General features: G+C 54.3%; 1 protein-coding gene across 5 annotated transcripts in view; it reads left to right on the top strand.

Moving 5' to 3' along the window:
* The window catches only part of ADGRG1 (adhesion G protein-coupled receptor G1), a 46198-nt gene that overhangs the window by 10512 nt on the left and 16553 nt on the right, over positions 1-19133 (top strand). The window contains exon 1 of one of the 5 annotated variants that reach the window (XM_070388367.1): positions 10156-10457. The exons of 3 other annotated variants lie outside the window; for them this stretch is intronic. Coding sequence is in view for 1 of the 2 variants with exons in the window: in XM_070388364.1 (XP_070244465.1) it covers positions 11189-11236 (48 nt within the window). In the remaining variant the exon portion in view is untranslated. Of the gene's footprint in view, positions 1-10155; positions 10458-11122; positions 11237-19133 lie in introns of those variants that run through there. One more of the 5 variants, XM_070388364.1, reaches the window with a different exon arrangement.

Genomic DNA, 19133 nt, shown 5'->3' with positions numbered 1-19133 from the left:
GGCTGATGGGGTGGCAGGGGTGGCATTCCTGGCTGAGAAACTGCAGTGGGAAAAGGTTTAAGAATGATGAGAACTGGGGGGACTGGAGCAGATGATGGTACTGGAGAGCTGGCATGTGTCATTTTGGTAGCCTGAGTGCCAGGCCGGCAGGTTGCAATCTGCTCGCAGGGGAAGGGATGGTGGGAAGACTTGGCAGTACTGCAGCCAGGCCAGGTGGGGGATGAGGGGGAAGTTTCTGGGGGTGTGGGCTGCCACCCAAGCTGGATGAGAAGGGCAGGATTGTGATTGGGGTGGGAGGGTCTGGCTACCCCAGGCCCAAGGCTCCTGTTTGGAGGGAGGAGTTTCATGGCTGAGGGAACAGAGTGGGGTAGTGGTCGGCCAGTCCAGGAGAAGGACAGGTACAAGAGGCGGCAGAACTGTGGCCAGTCCATGTGCAGCGGGGGTGGGCTTCCTAGCAAGGTCCAGCATGACAAGTGCAAGATGGGCAGGGCAGAGTCTGCCATGAAGGAGGCCACGTGGACGGTGCTCTGGTTGAGTCTAGCCCCGGGTCACTTCATCCTCAGCAAGACCTGCGTGTGGATGGTGGATGGCGGGGGCTGGAGTGAAGAGTCAGGGGCAGGGCTGGTGGGGAATGGGGGAAATGTGACCACACAGCCCCAAATCTCACTGCTGCCACCCCACCTAGAACCAGAGCAGGTTCAGCACCCCCAAGCCTGATCCCGGGGCAGCCCTGTGACTCTGTGTTCTGACTCACAGCAGCTGGGACATCACATGAGCAAACCCAGCAGCTGGGGGGACCAGGACCCCAGGGACCAGGCAGATGGCAAGTGGGGGCAGGGCAGGCCTGGCACCGAGGGGCCTCTCAAGTGGCATGGAGTCCTGGCTGGACCCCAGCCTCCCCAAGCTTGCCCTCTGCCAGTCTGGTCCTCTTGCTCATCAGGAGTTCCTTGGGGCCCCCGGGGAGCCCTGCAGATTTGGGGGTCAGGTTGGAGCTGCTGGAGGAAGGAGCAAAGATACACATTTTCTGACCCCTGCCCAGCGCCTGCCCTGGCACAGGTGGGCTGAAATATCCCCACCCCTTGCAGGCCCCTCAAGCCCCAATTCTGGTTCCCTGGGGGCTTGGCTGGACTAGAACAGTCCTGGATCCTTGCTGCCCTTGGACTCTGCCAGGCCTAGGCTCAGCGTTTTGAACACTCCTTTATTCCCACAAGCTACAAGCTCCTGGTGCACCCATTTTAGAGATGAGAGCACTGAGGCACAGGAGGCTCCTCCAGGAGTGACCTCTTATCTTGGGGGCTGCAGAGTCTGGGCTCTTGTCCACTGTGTTCTTCTGCCCCTCTCCATGGGAAGGGGACTCCTCAGCCAGGCCGGACTCCATGCTGGGGGCAGAGGACATGTGCCCTTGTCCTGAACCCCATCCTTGCCACTGTTAAGCCCATGTGCTTTTAAGGCAACAGGACCCATGGAGAAAGCAAGGCCACTTATCTGGGGAGAGCTTTGTTCCTCTCGGGTTGTGTGAACTTGGGTGTCTGCGCCTCATTTTCCTTATCTGGAAAAAGTAGATAAAACATAACAGTATCTACTTCAGGGGCTGTTTTGAGCCTGAAGGACTAATGTGGTGAATTGCTGACACCAGCGCTTGTCCCACAGGTTAGCCTTCACTATTGTGATCTCCTCCTTGGGCAGAGGGGTGCACGGAGGCCCAGAGACATGTAATAGCTTGAGGGGGGACATCTTCCTGCCTCCCATCCCCCAAGAGACCGAGAGCTACCTGGGCATCAGCAGGAACCGCCCCCCTACCCCCCCACCCACAGCCTGACTTGTGTTTTGGCGGGGAGGCCAGGGTGGTGGGAGTTGGGCTCTTGGGCTGGCGCTGGCTCAGGCTCAGGCAGCTTGTGGCGCACTTGGCAGTTCAGGCAGGCTGAGATAAAAGCTGAGCCCTGGAGGAGCTGGCAGGGCTTCCGGGCACCAGTAGACAGGCTTCTGCATTAGAGAGAGATGGCCTAGGGGTGGGGGCCTCTCTGTCCGGGAGCCAGCCCAGCTCTGGTCCCCTGAAAGGCCGGTGGTTAGACAGCTAATGGCTCCAGCCTGGCTCCCAGGGCCACTCACACTACCTCCAAGATGAGCAGCAGTGAGCGATCAGAGCCACCTCTGACTTCCCTCCAGTCCCGGGTCTTTGCCTTCCTCCTTCCAGAAGCCCTGCCCTTAGCTCTCTGGGCCCAGGGGTGAGAGCAGAGGACTTTCGGGCTTGTATCCTGCTGCCTAAGGTCACAACCTCCCAGACCTCAGTGTTCACACCTGTGCATCGAGGTGACCCCCCCACCCCAGGATTATTGCTGGAATTTGGGGGAAATGGCTGCAAAGCATGTACTCAGCACAGTGTGCAGCATTGATGGGTCTTCCCTAAACCTCTGCTGGAAGTTTGGGCTTCAGGTTTGGTCACACGGTAGTTCAGTTAGAACTGAGTTTACATCCTTGAAAAGTGACCTTGAGCAGGTGGCTTAATTTCTCTAAGCCTCATTCCTTAGGCTGGAGAAGGCAATGACACCCCACTCCAGTACTCTTGCCTGGAAAAATCCCATGGACGGAGGAGCCTGGTGGCCTGCAGTCAATGGGGTCGCTAGGAGTTGGACACGACTGAGCGACTTCACTTTGACTTTTCACTTTCATGCATTGGAGGAGGAAATGGCAATCCACTCCAGTGTTCTTACCTGGAGAATCCCAGGGACGGGGAGCCTGGTGGGCTGCCGTCTATGGGGTCGCACAGAGTCGGACACGACTGAAGTGACTTAGCAGCAGCAGCAGCAGCATTCCTTAGGCTGTCAAACGGGCAGAAGGATACCTGAATCCCTAAGTGAGACCCTGTGGGAATCATCTGAGTCAGCCCCGGGCTGTAGGGGCCCTTGAACAGTAGACCCCCCCCATTCCCAGCTGTTCTGGACCTTTGCTTTCCCATTGCCCAGCTCAGTTGTCCCCCTGGGGGAGGCAGCACAAGATGGGTGGCTCTGGGTTGCCCCATTCTGGCCCAGCTGTGTGAACTTGGACAGGTGTATTAGCCTCTCTGTGCCTATTTTTGTTATCTTCAAATTGAGGATAATAATGGCACCTTGGGGCTTCCCTGGTGACTCAGTGGTAAAGAATCCACCTGCCAATGCAGGAGATGCAGGTTTGATCCCTGGGTTGGAAAGATCCCCTGGAGAAGGGCATGGCAACCCACTGCAGTATTCCTGCCTGGGAAATCCCATGGATGGAGGAGTCCATAGGGTTGCAAAAGAGTCGGACACTGCTTAATGATTCAACAATAATAAATAACAGCAATGGCACCTTGAGAGGGTTAAGTGAGCCAAGAAATCTCAACCACTGGGTATAGGGCCTGGCACACCATTAGCGATGTCATCGCCACTCTTCTGGGCCATCACCGAGCCCTTCTCTGAGGGAGCCGCAGTGAGCTTATCACAAGCATTAGCCCTGTCTTCCCATGACATCACTGGGAAAGGACCCAAGCCCCAGAGAGGCCCCCTGGACACCCTCATCCAATGGCCTCTTGATCTGCTGGCCTGAGGAACAGTCCCAGAATGAGGGTCCCTCCTGCCCCTGGAGACCCAAGGCCTGCCTGGCTTGACCACTGTCCCAAACCTGCAGGGGAGACCTGGGTTTGAGCTGGGCTGGTCTCCTGGGGTAGCTGAGTCCCCTTGACCCCTGGGCAGTGAGGGTGGGGGTCCCTGGCTGAGTCTGGCCCTCAGGGGTGTGGCTCTGTGGCTGGCATCCTGGTTTCTGACCCTATGGCAGGGGCACAACTGCCCAAACCCACCTGCCTTAATGGTGACAAATGTGAGGGGTGACCCCAGGGGGCAGCTGAGTCATGCTTGGCCTGGCACCCTCTGCCCACTGCTCCTCTGCTTTGTCACCAGTTCAGTGTGTGTCAACCGCCCTGGGCGACTCCTAACCAACCCCCCAGCCCTGGTGCGTACAGCTCCACTGCCTACAAAGGCCTTCATTCAGTCGTGGTGCAGCTGCCCTCGGAGTTTTGAATCTGTACATTTCACAGATGAGGAAGCAGGCCAAGGTCCCCTGGCCGGTCAGAGATAGTCTCCTGACTCCGAACCTGGATCTTTGCCTGTGGCCCTGCAGATGATGTTCCCAACTGAGGTAGTGAGTTCCCCGCACCTGCTGGTATTTAAGTCTGACAGGGAAGTTGTAGGGGGACCTCAGATACCATGTGGGGATCTTCACGGCTCTTTCCAGTCCTGAGCTTTTCCGACCCTGCCCATTCTAGCATCAGGCAATGTTTGTGGGTAGGTGGCGCCTTCATATAAAAGCCCTCTCCAAGTCTTGCCAGTACACCCACCATTAGAACCATCCATTACATCTTCAGAGGCTCCTCAGTTCAGTTCAGTTGCTCAGTCATGTCCAACTCTTTGAGACCCCATGGACTGCAGTACGCCAGGCTTCCCTCCCTGTCTATCACCAACGCCTGGAGCTTAGTCAAACTCACGTCCATTGAGTCGGTGATGCCATCCAACCATCTCATCCTCTGTCATCCCCTTCTCCTCCCGCCTTCAATCATTCCCAGCATCAAGGTCTTTTCAAATGAGTCAAATCTTCGCATCAGGTGGCCAAAGTATTGGAGTTTCAGCGTCAGTCCTTTCAATGAACACCCAGGACTGATCTCCTTTAGAATGGATTGGTTGGATCTCCTCACTGTCCAAGGGACTCTCAAGAGTCTTCTCCAACACCACAGTTCAAAAGCATCAATTCTTTAGCCTGTAAACAGCTCAGTAAGCTGGATGGGAGGCACAGAGGGCAAGAGGACATCAGGGGAACAGGACAGGCGTGAGGAAGGAAGGTCTGATGGAGGAGTTGGGAAGGGTGGACACCCACCTCCTGAATTATCAGGTACCCCTTGCTCTCCCTCATCCAGTAGGTCTGTGCCTGGTAGGTGTGTGCCTGGCCTCATGGCACTTCCCCTCCCCCACACCTGCATGTGACATCACCTGGTGAGAGCTGCGGACAGTGGGCAAGGCTGAAAGGAATCCTCATGCAGTTTCCTCAAAGCTGTACTTATCCTTTGTCCATGACCACATCTGCCACACCCGCCTGGGGCTCTGCCACCTAGGTACACACCCCAGACCAAATGGGCAGAGTCTATTATTCAGTTCCTTGGCTAGAAGCCGAGAATATCTGGGTCCTAGTACCTGGGCCAGGTCTGGAGGCAGTGCACATTGCCATTTGTGGCGGAAAGGACAACCAGGGTCTCCCCAAGGAGACCCTGCAGTGGGTGTCAGTGCATCTGGGAGTCTGGCCTCTGCTCTCCCACCCGGGTTTAGGGAACCAGAGTTGGGAGCTGCAGTAACTAATGACCTGGAAGGATGGGAGTGCTTGCAAACCCCATGAGCCTATGGGTGAGGGTCTGACTTCTGGGCTGGAATGCTTTGGACACATCGCGTAGCCTCTTGGGTCTCATGTCCACTTCCCTGGAGTGGCTGGCAACTCCTCTCCATGTTCTGGAGATTCCAGGGCTGGGGCTGGGGGCATCACAGTTGAGGGAGTGCATAGAACTACCTGTAAGTTCAGTTTCACCGCCATGTGACCCCAGGAAAGAAGCTTCTCCTCTCTGAGCCTCAGTTTTCCCAGTTGTAAAATGAGCTTAATAATACCTACTCCTCTCAGGGCAGCTGTGTGCATTGCAGAAGGTCAGGTGCACATCATGTGGTTCATGCTCCCTCATGGTTCCTATCTCTGCCCCAGCTCCATCATGAGTCTCTGCAGGCTGGTCCTAGGGATACACCTTCCTCCAGGTGCCTAGACCCCAGGATCCTCCCTGGCCACAGGCACATACCATTTCCCCTCCTTGCTCCACTCTGGGGAGCCCACAGGGAGTCCAGATGGGAGATTTGGCATTTGGAGCAGTGGGTGCACGACCCACCTTCGTTGGTAAATTGCATGCCTGGGCCCCCTCTCTCCTGGGGCCATGGGAGCAGGTGGTGGAAGGTGTAGTAGTGTGTACTCTGCCTCCACGTAGAGAGAAAACTCTAATTTTGATCACAGTTCAGACAGGATCTCAAACATCAAATAATCCAGCACCTGTGAAAGTATGTCTGTGGTCCCACTGGTCTAGGAAAGCCTTGGGCTTCCAGGCTTGTGCACGACAGTTCAGTTCAGTCATTCAGTCATGTCCAACTCTTTGCGACCCCATGGACTGCAGCACGCCAGGCCTCCCTGTCCATCACCAACTCCTGGAGCTTACTCAAGCTCATGTCCATTGAGTCAGTGATGCCATCCAACCATCTCATCGTCCCCTTCTCCTCCCGCCTTCAATCTTTCCCAGCATCAGGGTCTTTTCAAATGAGTCAGTTCTTGGCATCAGGTGGCCAAAGTATTGGAGTTTCAGCTTCCACATCAGTTCTTCCAATGAACACCCAGGACTGATCTCCTTTAGGATGGACTGGTTGGATCTCCTTGCAGTCCAAGGGACTCTCAAGAGTCTTGTCCAACACCACAGTTCAAAAGCATCAATTATTTGGCGCTCAGCTTGCTTTTAGTCCAACTCTCACATCCATACATTGCTAATGGAAAAACCATAGCCTTGACTAGACAGACTTTGTTGGCAAAGTAATGTCTCTGCTTTTGAATATGCTGTCTAAGTTGGTCATAACTTTCCTTCCAAGGAATAAGCTTCTTTCAATTTCATGGCTGCAGTCACCATCTGCAGTGATTTTGGAGCCCCCCAAAATAAAGTCTGCCACTGCCATTGTGTACTACAGGACTTCTTAAAAGCCTTTATCAGGTGGCTCTGGATGGGAGGTGAAGTTTCAGGTCCTGTCCTGGCTCTCAGGCTGTGCACAGTCTTGGAAGCCCCTCTCTGGCCAAGCCTCTGGCAGCGATGTGTGTGCCCCTAACTCAGATAGAAGCTGGGAAGCGGGGACGGCTCAGTGCTGGAATCCCCCTGCCCTAAGCATCGGGAATGGCTCCTTTGGAAACAGGCTTGGAGCCAGCCTGGCCTGGTCAGACTCCCAGCTCTGTCTCATTCACTCATCCATTTATTAACTAGCTGTCATTGAGCATCTACTGTGGACCAGGCTCTGTGGCATTAGGTACTGGAGATACAAGTGCTGAGCAAGATAGATAAGAAAGAGCAAACACAGAGAAATGGATGACAAGCAAATCACAGGGTCATTTCAGACAATGTTAAGTGCTTTAAAGTTTATTACATAAGGTGACATGGAAGAGGAGATGAATGGGGAGGCTATTTTGGTTGGGTGGACGTGGAAGGCTTTTTAGGAGAGGGGAGACTTGGATTAAGACTTGAGAAGGGGGACTTCCTGATAGTCCAGTGGCTAAGACCCCATGCTCCCAATGCAGGGGGCCTGGGTGCAGTCCCTGGCTGGGGAACTAGATCTCACATGCTACAACTAAGAGTTTGCATGCCACAGCTAAAGAGCCTACATGCCGCAGCTAAGACTGGGCACAGTCTAATAAATATTAAAAGAAAAAGAAAAAGTCTTGAGATGGAACCAATCAGGGAAAGAACCCAGAAAGAGTGTTCTATGCTGCGGGGAAAGCAGGTGCAAAGGCCCTGATGTGTGTCTGGAGATAGAAAGAAGGCTAGTGCGCTGGAGCTGGTGTACGTGAGGAAGGGTGGGGGTGGCATAAGGTGGAGGAAATGGAGTGGGGTCACTAGCTTGTTATTTTGGCGGTCATGTTGCTCTCAGAGCATCAATTATCTGATTTATGAGGCTTATCACTTTGTCCCCGATCTCCACCCTGGTCAGGAGTGTTGTGGGTGTTAAGTGAGAATCTTTCCGGCAGACACTTGGTTATGGGCAGCTATGCGCTACTGTAGGTTTTTTTAAAATTCATTTTGATATTTGGCAAAACTAATACAATTATGTAAAGTTTAAAAATAAAATAAAATTAGGAAAAAAAACCAAACAAACAAACAAAAAAATTGTTATTATAAGTGCTTAGTGACTATGGGTGGGACCAGGGATCCTGGGCCTCTCTTTCTCTGCATGTGGCTGCAGTTAGTGAGTACCAAGTGTGTGTACAAGGCCAGGGGTGCCCCATCTGTGGCCCCCTCTCTGGCTCCCTTGAACCACAGCTCCCCGCCAGGTCCTTTCAAGCCTAGGATCTTTTGATCCACAGCGACTGCCTTCTCTGGCCCAGCAGGCCCTGGAATCCTTTCCGGGCGAAGGTTCCACCGAGAACAGCAACTCCTTTCTTTGCTTTCTTTTCCTCTTCCTCTGGGCGCCAAAAATAGTGCCTGAATAGGACACAGCTCTGCGCCGCCAGTGAGACAATAGCCCTGGCTCTGGTCCATCAGTGGTGGGGGGGGGGGCGATGGGAATGCAGGGGCGCACCATCCCATGGACCCCAGCTCCTGCTGCTTTTCCCACGGCCTCGGCCAGAAGCCAGCCCAGAGCCCCCTGGAGTGTGAGTGCCGAGGGGATCCTTGCTTATTCTGGGGAAGGGCTCTGAAACCCTGGGCTCCTTGGCGCCCTGAGCAGCCCCATCCTGTCTCTTAATCAGCTGCTGGTCTGGAGCTGAAGGCCCTGGTGGGGGCGTCCACAGCCCTGGGCCTCTTCTGGGCCCTGTATGGCACACAGAGGCCATCCCGTGGCTTTGATGTCCTTTTGCCTTTAACTCAATGGCTATGAAAGACTTTTCAGAGGTCAAAGAGATGTGTCCTCTTGAAATGAAGTGAGCCCTCATCAATGGAGGTAATCAAATAAAGTCCGGATATACATTGGATGGGGGTGGGATTAGTCAAGCATCAGAAGGACACTGGGTCTTGATGTCTTCATGCCTCAGAGGAGATCATGGTTTGAATTCCATACATCTCTCTTACCAGTTAGGTGGCCTTGAACCGGTCACATCATGTGCCTGAGCCTCTGTCATTCCATCTGTAAGATGGGTTCAATAGGGCTAATCTTTAGAGTGGTGGAAATGGATTTCCAAAATGCCCAGTGGAGTGCCTGGCACATATGCAGGCTTGCAGAAGCATTGCCTCTGTTCTCTTCCCTCCCCAGACAGGTACTTACTCTAAGGCATAAAAAGGACCCACTCTTGGCCCCTAGGGAGCTCTGGAGGAAAGCCAGGGGGAACCTCGGACTCCAGGGCTAATTCAGGAGAAAGATTCCTGGTGGGCTGTGGATATCTGGGAAGGCTTCCTGGAGGAGGCACTCCTCTAAGACATTTCCAGGGAAGTATTGTACATATTCTGTGCTCTTGGAACCCAGTGGTGGGGATTAGATGGGTATCCAGGGGGATCAAGCCAAGGCCACAGGCTGGCAGCCTCATGGGCAAATATAGCTGATAGCAGACACTTTTGATCACAAGGGTAGACCTCACTAGTGTTCTAAAAAGATTTGGATTTAAAGTAAATGTTGACGAACTTAGGCAAGTGTTCCCCAGTGTTCCCCATAACTTAATGTACTAAACTCTGCCCTTCTTCCTGCCAGCTCCATTCCTGGCCGGCATCTGAGTAAGGGGATATGGGCACAGGACAATTAGGGGAACTGCGCTGTGCTGGGTTGGAGTTGGGTGGTGACGTAGTAGTCACTGCAGCTGCCAATGGTTGCCAGGGCAACGGTTGCCAGGGGTTGCTGTCACCTGCGCCCCTTTTCCTGGGCTGTGGGCTGGGGCTTGCAGCCCATCTTCCCGCTGCTTTGTTTGAGGCTCTGGTGAGGAGGCGGGAGCCGGAGCTGGGGTAGTTCAGCTTCAAAGTGCCCCTCTGGCCTCTTGGACTGGGAAGAAGCTGACCCACCGCCTCAGCAGGCTGCAGCCTGCAAACAAGGCGAGCCCTTAGCCTACTCATTCACGCGCTTTATGTATTGATAATCCGCTTGACGGCACGAAGGAGGAATCCAGGTATGATTCTTGCCCTCTCTCTCCATCCTTCTGACTCCCGCTCCCCAAACCCCACCCCCACTTCTCATCTCTCCCCTTTTCCTTGTCCACCTTCCCTGCCATCCCTCTCCCCCTGTATCACCTTCTGCTCCCTCTGCCTCTCCCTCCCATCCCCACAACCGCCCTTCCTCCCTAAACTGAAAGCTGAGCTGATGGGGAGGGTGGGGCTGGGTGTCCGTGACACCAGGGGCTCAGATGCGACTCTGAGGGGAATTGGTCAGTGAAACAGACAGCAGCCCAGAGTGATGAGGAAGTGGCTGGGGGTAAGGGCCTCATACCCCACATTCCTTCCCTCAGCCACACTCCAGCAAAAATTCAATTTCAGTTTATGGGCTGTACCCCCGTCATCGAAGACGAGCCTCTGCTGGTGCTGGGAGTGGGTGTCCAGAGCCTGCGGCGGACAGAGAGCAAGAGTGTTGCTGGGAGGGGGTCCTGACAGCTCCCAGGACCAGGGCTTCTTCAGAGGAAGGGATTCAACTAATACCAAGCAAACACATTTCTGGAAGCATCTTTTACTGGAAATTTTAAAGAGAAGCCCTTTCTAACAGGTAATGTCAAGCAGAAATGGACTGCAAAATCGAGAGCCTGTGCTCTGGAGCCAGGCCCCAATGCTGCACCTCAAGCCGTGTGATCTCCAGCAGCCAACCTGATCTTCAGGGCCTGTTTCCTTATTTGTTAAATGGACAGAATGGTATTTGTCTCAGATTTGGGGGAGGATTAAATGTGCTCCTTTGGGTGGAGAGCTTAGAATCGAGTCTTGCATCTTCAGAGAGCTTCCTTTAGTGCTAGCTGTGTGGCTGGAGGTGGTGAGCACCCCGCCCATGGGGGTATGCAAACAGTAGCGGAGGACCAGGTGAGGCAGCGCTGTGTGCTCAGTGAGCTGGGGTGGGATCCTAGTCTGTGCCTCCACCGACCATCCCTGGAGGGAGCGGGAACCTCAGGCTCACCCTGGCCCCCAGCCCCTGTTGGGGAGGATGCCTGGCTATGTGTCGGGTTTGCCCCTCAGCCAGGGATCTGGGACCCGGAGGAGGAGAAAGGAAAGGGAGGGCTGGCAGCTGACCTTGGGAATGCTAAGGGGTCCTATGCTCCAAAGGCAGGCATTCTGCCAAGGCCCCAAGGAACTGAAACACAGCCCCCAAAAAATGAACAGGGAGGTAACTGGGCTGACCTTGTATGCCTGGCCTTAGCCACTTTTGGAACACAGATGCAGAAGGGAAACTGCAGCCAGACAGCTGAGGTCAGTCTGTGGTTTGAGAGAGAAGACAGGCTGGGCAGGAGGATGGGATGGCCAGCACTGTTTTCCTCCCCGTTCGCTGTCAACCAGGAGGTAAGCTCTTCCCTTCCCTAGAAGCAACCTGGGACTCTGGTCTATGGAGAAGACAGACGGGGGGACAGGGATCTTGTCACCTCCTCTGTAGAGGAGGAAGCTGAGGCCCAAAGAGGGGACTGGGTGCTACAAGAGTCCTAGGACCAGTTAGGTGTGGCACTAGTTCAGGACCCTATGGGCTTCTCTGATGTCTCAGGTGGTAAAGAATCTGCCTGCAATGCAGGAGACCCAGGTTCAATCCCTGGGTTAGGAAGATCCCCTGGAGAAGGAAATGGCAACCCACTCCAATATTCTTGCCTAGGAAATCCCATGGACAGAGGAGCCTGGCAGGCTACAGTTCATGGTGTCCCAAAGAGTGGGATATGACTGAGCGATTAACACACACACATGTCTAACTCCTGCCACCCCTACTCTGGGAGTGTGCATTCCCTGGGCAGGTGCTGACTGGTGAGGGCCCTGAGGCCCAGCTTCAGCTGCTCCTTGTGGGGAGGGCTGTGGGGAGCCCTGCATGTGGGTTGCAGGCTGCCCCAGGGGCATGGAGCTGTGCTGGGCTGGCACCACTGTCCCAGGACTGCTCATGACAGGTCCTGCTGTCTGAACACCACCCCCAAACTGGGCCTGACCCAGACCTTCCTAATCCCTCCCCTTCCCTGAGGTTCTAGATTTTTTCCATCCTCACTCAGATTCCAAAAAGGTTGTGATTCTCAGCTTCTAAAAGCTCTTGCCTCCCCATCACTTTTCTCTCTCTCTTTTTCTCTCTCTGCTCCTCCCTCATTCCCTTTCCGTCCCAGCATTCTAAGTGTCTCTGCCGCTTGAGGTGACTGTGGTTGACTTTAATGGCAATCTAGAAACATGCTGGCACTGCCCCTTTTTCCAAGAGCTGGTGCTGCCGGCCAAAGGGAGGTGTGATGGGGCTGCCATTACCCCAGGTTCCCCCAGGACCTCTGGCCTGGAAGTGTCAAAGATGGTGATGAGTTGCCCTGGGGAAAATCACAGCCTAAATGGCTCCTGTAGCCCATCTCCTGCTAGTTAATGGCCTTTGGGACAGCTCAGAGGGGAGGAGAGGGGAGGCAGCTGGAGGGGGAATGCTGACAGCTTTCTTATCTGTGTGGTGTCAAGATTTCTGAGCGCTCCTCTTTTCATATTGGTAACAGGTGTTCTGCAAAAAAAAAAGCTCGCACCATCACACTGGGCTGGGAAACTAAGCCCAACCAAGCTCTGTGGATTTTCTTTCTGCAGCACTTATCAGAGCCTTTGATATGTTAATTCATATGATCAAGTAGGACCTGCAGTATTTCTCGAGCTTGGGAACTAGTGCTTCTTAGGGAGGAACTTCCCTGTAGCTCATACAGTAAAAAAATCTGCTTGCAGTACAGGAGACCTGGGTTCGATCCCTGGGTCAGGAAGATCCTCTGGAGAAAGGAATGGCAACCCACTCCAGTGTTTTTGCCTGGAGAATCCCACGGACAGAGGAGCCTGATGGGCTACAGTCCATGGGCTTGGAAAGAGTCGGACATGACTAAGTGACTAAGCACACACAGCTTCTTAGGAAGTGCTTGGCTAAGTTACCTCATAGTAAAGTCAGGGAGATAGTTCCAGAGAAGGGAAGGAAGGGGCTCTGGTGACCGTAATGACTGAAATCACGGGCTTTGATGTTTGGTAGACTAAAGTCTGAATCCTGGCTTGGCTACTTACTTGCCTGAGTATCACTTAGCCTGTTTGGATTTCAATTTCCTTTTTACATTGGGGCAATAATAGTATTTGCTTTATAGAGTTAAGGTGAGGATTGAACAATTATTTGTGAAAAGTGCCTTGCACAGTTTTGGGCACCAAGTGAGTGCTTGCTCAATGGGAACTGTCATCCCCCGCTCCCCTTCTTGGATTCCAGCTCCTTTTTGCTGTGCCAGCTAGACCTCTGTTTATTGCCGTCTGCTATTCTGCCAGGCACTGCAAGGCTGGAGTGCAGGGCAGTCGGGGGAGGATGTGGAGGCCGAAGGCCAGTGTATGGTCTGGGATCCCACTGGGGTCTGGTGGGGGCACCTCCTTCGTTTGTTGGGTACATGGCATTTCTAAGTTAGACCTTTACAGATTTGGCACAAGGTTGGCATCCAGTGGGGAGGACCGGTGTGTGCAGAGGTTTGGAGGAGGGAACACTCAAGCCCAGGCAAACCCAGAGCAAAGCAGAGCAAGCCCAGAGCAAACACTCTGATGCAGATAAAGCAGGTGTCAGGGTGGGCGGCTGTGGCTAACTGGCTCTCAGGGGAACCCGGCGTCCTTTCACCTGGGCAGGTGCCCCTCTCCTGCCCTTCCTCGGTCTCCCCCCAGGGCCGGGGCCTGTCTGGGCACGCGGAGGGAGCCGTAGCCCGGGGACCTGCTGGACGGAAGCCGTGGGGCGGCGGGGCCTGCGCTGACGGGGCAGCGCTCCAGAATGTGGGACTCATCCTGGGCAGTGAGCCGGCAAGGCCTTGGCACCCGCCGGCCTCCGGGAGGCAGGCAGCTAGCTTAATTTTTATTCTTTTTAATTGTAGAAAAATTCCTGGAACCTGAAGTCACTCTGTTTTCCCCGGCCAGGCCAGAACACCCTTCCTGGGGGGAGTTCTGTGTGGCCACCTAGCTTGGGCCTCGGTCACCCGGCCTGTGACTGAAGGTGGGGAGAGACGGGCTCCATGTTTGCAAGTGGTGCCCCCTGGAGCCCCGGGCTCTGCTGAGGGGCTGGGGGACCGGCTGAGAGTGAGGTGTGGTCGGGGGTCCCACTGGGGTCTGGTGGGGGCACCGCCTTTGTTTGTCGGGTACATGGTGTTTCTAAGTTAGACTGCATTTATGAGAGTTTGGAAAGGGCTGATGGAGGGTCCTCTCAGCCCCCCTCCCCACCCCCGTGGAGGAAACACCTGCTGCAGAGCCTCCGCTCTGTTCTAACGTCCCTCCTCACTCCCCTACACACCCGCACACATGAGCACACACACATGTGCACACCTCATGTGTTCTACCCTCAAGGACTTCATGCTCACCCACCCCTCTCTTGGCCAAATCCTTCTCTCCTAAGGCCCTCTGTCCAGGGCTGGGGGAGGGGGAGCCAGCATCTCCATGTTGTCCCCCATCCGTGTCCCCACCGCCTCCCACACTGACCAGCAGCTGAAGATGAGGGCTGGAGCTGGGAAGCTGGGCTGGGTCCTCCCACTGCTGGCCCTCCCCGCAGGAGGGCAGGACCAGGCTCACACCTGGAGACCCGCTGGGGCAGGGGCTCCCCTCCCCCTCACATCCCCCTGCTCCCAGCTGTGCTTGGGGAGGTCTCTTAAAGGTTCCAGGCACCCTGATAAATGCTAGGTGAGCCACCCAGGACTGTGATTCATCCTCACTACCACTGAGGTGGAGACGAGACGCCACAGGGGAGGCAGGCTGCCCTGGCTCCCATCCAGAGCGAACTGTTTACCACCCAAGTGATCTGGGGTGGGCCCCCACCCACCTCTGACTCTGTAAGACAGGGCTCCTGGTGGTATCCCAGCCTTGTAAGCCAGTGGTTCTATGCCCGAGGAGTGCTGGTCAACGGGATGCCTGGTCCAGCTGGACTCCCAAGCCCCACACCCGGCCTGGAGCATCTGCCCCTCACATGCTGCTATTGTTTAGTCACTCAGTCCAACTCTTTTGTGACTCCATGGACCGTAGCCCACCACGCGCCGCTGTCCATGGGATTTCCCGGGGAGAATACTAGAGTGGGCTGCCGTTTCCTTCTCCAGGGGATCTTCCCAACCCAGGGATCCAGCCCGAGGCTCCTGTCACATCTTCTGCATGGCAGGCGGATTCTCTACTGCTAAGCCCCTCACACGTGTTCTATCACACGTTTGTGTATCCCTGACAGTACCCTGTGTGTGTGTGTGCACGTGTTTTCATCCTAATGTTACTACTCTCCTGGCAAAAAAAGGAAAAAAAAAAAGAAAAAAAAAACCCATCAAGCTCATAGCAGCTACTGGGTACAAATTCCCCCCTACTTCTGATTTGCTGAATGAAGAAAAAAAATCTTTTGTGCTATTTTCAGAGATACTCAATGTCAGTGTGGAGGGATCTGTGATAGTGCATTTCAGTGAACTTCCTGGGGGTGGTTATGACCCATTGTGGGTTTGGGCACCTCTGATATGAACTCCTTGTGGCAAAGGTGGGCATATAGGGTTGAGTATAGGCTGTGGACTGCCCCCTTCCCCACAACACCAGAACACAGAAGTTAATTCTGTTAGGGAAGTTAGGGAAAGCTTCAAGGGGAGGGCGTGTCTTCACTGAGTTTAGAAAGATGAGTTTGTTCTTGGAAAGAGGGAGGTGATCCAGACAAAGAGGCTGGTCGGGGGATGGATAAGTCTGCGGTCCATGGCGTATGTTACTGGCAGGAGAAGGCCTGGGGGCCTAGGTCATCTTCCTGGGGCGGCGCCTGCCCGGGAAGGGTTAACCCCAGAGCCACCAAGGTCCTGTCCACTCAACTTCCACCTCCATCCTCCGAGGAAATGGGTTTTCCAGGGGCCTGGACTGGGCCAGCAGTGACTCGTGGCTCTAAACGGATGGCAGAGGAAGTGAGTCAGGACTCAGGGGAGAAAGTGAGCCATGAGTCCCCTGCCCGTTACCCTCTCCCCTACCATGAGGATGGGCAGGGCTGGGCCCGTGCTGGAGCCGGGGCATCTCCTCCTGGGCCCAGCCAGCCCAGGGGATGGGCAGCCAGGAGTCTTAGCTTAGATGAGCCCTGGCCCCTCCGCTTTGCCTGGATCCTTGGGACTCTGTGATGGTGGCCCCCATTGTGTCAAACTGGGCCGGATTGTTTTGTTCTCTGCATGTGTTTACGGAAGGCCTGAGGTCAAGGGCAGCTGCTCTAGAAGGGGCGGGGCAGGGAGGGACCTCTTTTGGGGACTCAGCCCCCTAAATTCTCTCTCCCAGGCTGGAGTTGCCTGCACAGCCTGTGGTCTCGGCTGTCACCCACCCACCATTTCTCTCTCCTTTTGTTTGGGGGTCTCCCCAAACCAGAGGAGCAAGCATCTCTAGAAACTATTGGCTCCAGCTCTCCAAGGAGTTCTTTAGAATGACACCAAGGTCCGTGTCTTAGCTCCACCAGTGGGGAAGCTTAGAACAGACAGCCCTGCCCTAGTCTCAGTTTTCTGATCTGTAAAATGGCAAAGCAGCAGGACCGGCCTCACAGGGTGGCTCTGAGGATCTCATGAGAGTGTAGGTGGTGCCCCCGTCCAGCCCTCCTGTCCCTCAGAGGCTTCTGGGGACAGGCTCAGGTCCGTGCTGTGAGGTAGGAAGTTTTCTGGGTGGGGTTTCAGTCTTCCCAGAAAGGAAATTTCATGCTCGAAGAATTTCCGGTCAAGGCGCTTTGGAAGTTGAGCTGGTTGTGGGGGCCATGAGGGGGTGACGTGGAGGGTGGGAGGGAAGGTGTAGGAGTCAGGACCTGTGACGGGCCCAGGGGCCTGGGTGAGGGGCAGGCGTGAGCTGGTCAGGAAGGATACAGAGGTATTGAGCCGACACCTATGGCACCTGCCTTGTGCATATTCCTGCTCTAAATCCTCTATAGATACCAATTCATTTAATTCTCACAATGACCCTTGCGATAGTCTTGATTTTTATACCTGTTTACAGATGACAAAAGTGAGGCCCAGAGAAGGTGAGTAACTAGTCCAGAGACACATGGCCATTGAGTAGAGGAATTGATATTTAAACCCAATCTGGCTCCAGAGTCTACTCTACTAAGGATGGGTTAAAGGAAAGCAGGCCGTCCCTCCCCCTCAAATTCCAAGAAAGTCTATGAGGCTAGAGTTGTTCACTTTGGAGTGGCTGTTCAAGCAGCCAGGGTAGAGTGGGGATGACCCAGGAATGTCAGAGCATGCCATTGACCCCTATCTGTTGGAATCATGGCATTTCACAAATGTAGCCTCACTTGTATCCCTCTGGTGATGGGAACCTCATTCCCTCTTTATGCTTTTTTGTTCTCGAAGAGATCAGTCCAGGAAGATAAATGAAAACAGATGACTCTGCCCTGTCCTAGGCACTGTATACTGATAGCGGTAACTCACTTTGAAAGTCAGTGGGCCAGAGAGATACTTGGATTCTAGCCAGCTCCATCCTTGCTTGCTGTGTAAGGTCAGGAAATCACTGGCCCTCTCTGGGCCTTGAATGCAAATGCCGTAATGAAGAACTGGGGCCATATTTGCAAAGTGATCTGTGAACTCTGAGTTCATAGGTATAAAGCAAAAGTCAAAATAGGGGTTGGGGAGTTGCTTGGAGGAGATGTCGTTTGTATTGGGGATCAGATACAGTGACAGGGACTGGCAGAAAGGAGGAGGAAGGAGAAGGGGTCCAGCAGAGATACACTTCTGTCCCCAGATGCTGGGTTTCCTTCCACCGTTCTAGAGTGACAGTTTCAAAAGGAGTCCAAATGGGAGACACTGCTTTAGAAAGATGCTCGGTGTTCTCCTTACTTCAAGTAATAAATCCTTCATTCCCCCTAAAAAAAAAAGAAAACACCAAAACCCAAAAGGAACCAAAATCCTCAGAGAGGATGCAGAGTGAAACATTAAAAATCACAATTTAGGAAATAGCAGCCATTCCCCCAAAGACTTCCACGTCTTTCTTCTCTGGGGTCTTGTGATATCACCAGGGCAGGGTGATGAACCCAGTTGACCAACGATTAGACTGACCAGACCCAAGAAATTAGGATTCCGTTATATATGTTGGGATACTGGAGACTGGCTTGAGGGGGCCAGGTCATTTCAGTGACTTCCTGCCTGGGCCACCCCTTCATTTAATGCTGCCCTCAAATAGTCCATCCAAAAGTCACTTTCTCCTGGAAGCCCTCCTGGGTTCCCCCAAATCAAACTCCTCACATGCCCCATGGATGCCAGGCTTCCTTTTGTCTGGCTTGTGGCAGATGACTGCATCTGTCACCACAGACATATGCAGCTCCCCACAGGATGAGGGTGTCTGTTCATGACTGCCAGCACCCAACTCAGTCACTGGGCCAGATGGCCATTGGGTGGGCAAAGCCACCCGGCATCTCTCTATAAGTCCCAGAAACGGAGGTTCCCTGCCAGGCACTACAATCCTGATCAGGCAGGGAAAGCCCTTGGCCTCTGGAACAATTAAATGGGCAAGTCGTTTAATTCCTTGGATCTCAGGTTCCCTATCTGTGAAATGGGTCGAATGGTAGGGCCTATTTCACAGGGTTGGAATGAGGATTAGCATACGTGTAGGGGTGAGGAGGCTGGGTCAGCACAGGCTGGCAGATAGTGGGTACTCAGCTAACAGAGGCTGGGGGAGTGACCCATTCTACACCAGGAGAGGGCTGGAGGGAGCTGTCTCCTCCCCAGCTTGGACCATACTGTTTCTCCCTGCCAGACTGGGACATCCCTCTGCCTTTGCAGCTGCCTTGGGAATGACTCCCCCTGGTGGCCATACCAGGCAGTGCCTCTCTCCTCCAGCCCCTGTAGAGGGCGCTGTGACCGCACTGATCCTTCACTCCAATACCCCTGCGGCCCGGATGCGCAGTAACCTCTGTGAACACTGGGCCTGTGCACAGAGATGGATCAGGAGCTCCCTGTGGAGGAGGGGTGCACCGTCCTGTACCTCCCAGAGCTGGCTAACAGGAGACCCCTGGCTGGAGGCGGGAACCAAAGGAGTCTAGGACCGACTGTAGAGAGGTTGAGGAAGACTTCCTGAAGGTGTCCTCTGAGCTGGGTCTTAGGGGTGATCATGGTCAGGTTCCTGGAGGAGAACCCTGAGAACGTCCTTTTCCTTGTTTCTGAAGGCCCGGCGCGGGCAGGGTCGGGTGGTTCCTGGTGATGCTACCCTGGTTACCCCATCACTGCTGGGTTCCGAAGGGAGGTACTATTCTTAGTCCTGTTTTCCCTGACTTACACAGGATTAT

The sequence above is a fragment of the Bos mutus genome, chromosome 18 (genome assembly GCF_027580195.1).
Source record: "Bos mutus isolate GX-2022 chromosome 18, NWIPB_WYAK_1.1, whole genome shotgun sequence".
Lineage (NCBI taxonomy): Eukaryota > Metazoa > Chordata > Mammalia > Artiodactyla > Bovidae > Bos > Bos mutus.
The sequence above is the reverse complement of the archived record's forward strand: the minus strand, read 5'-3'. Positions and strand labels throughout refer to the sequence as shown.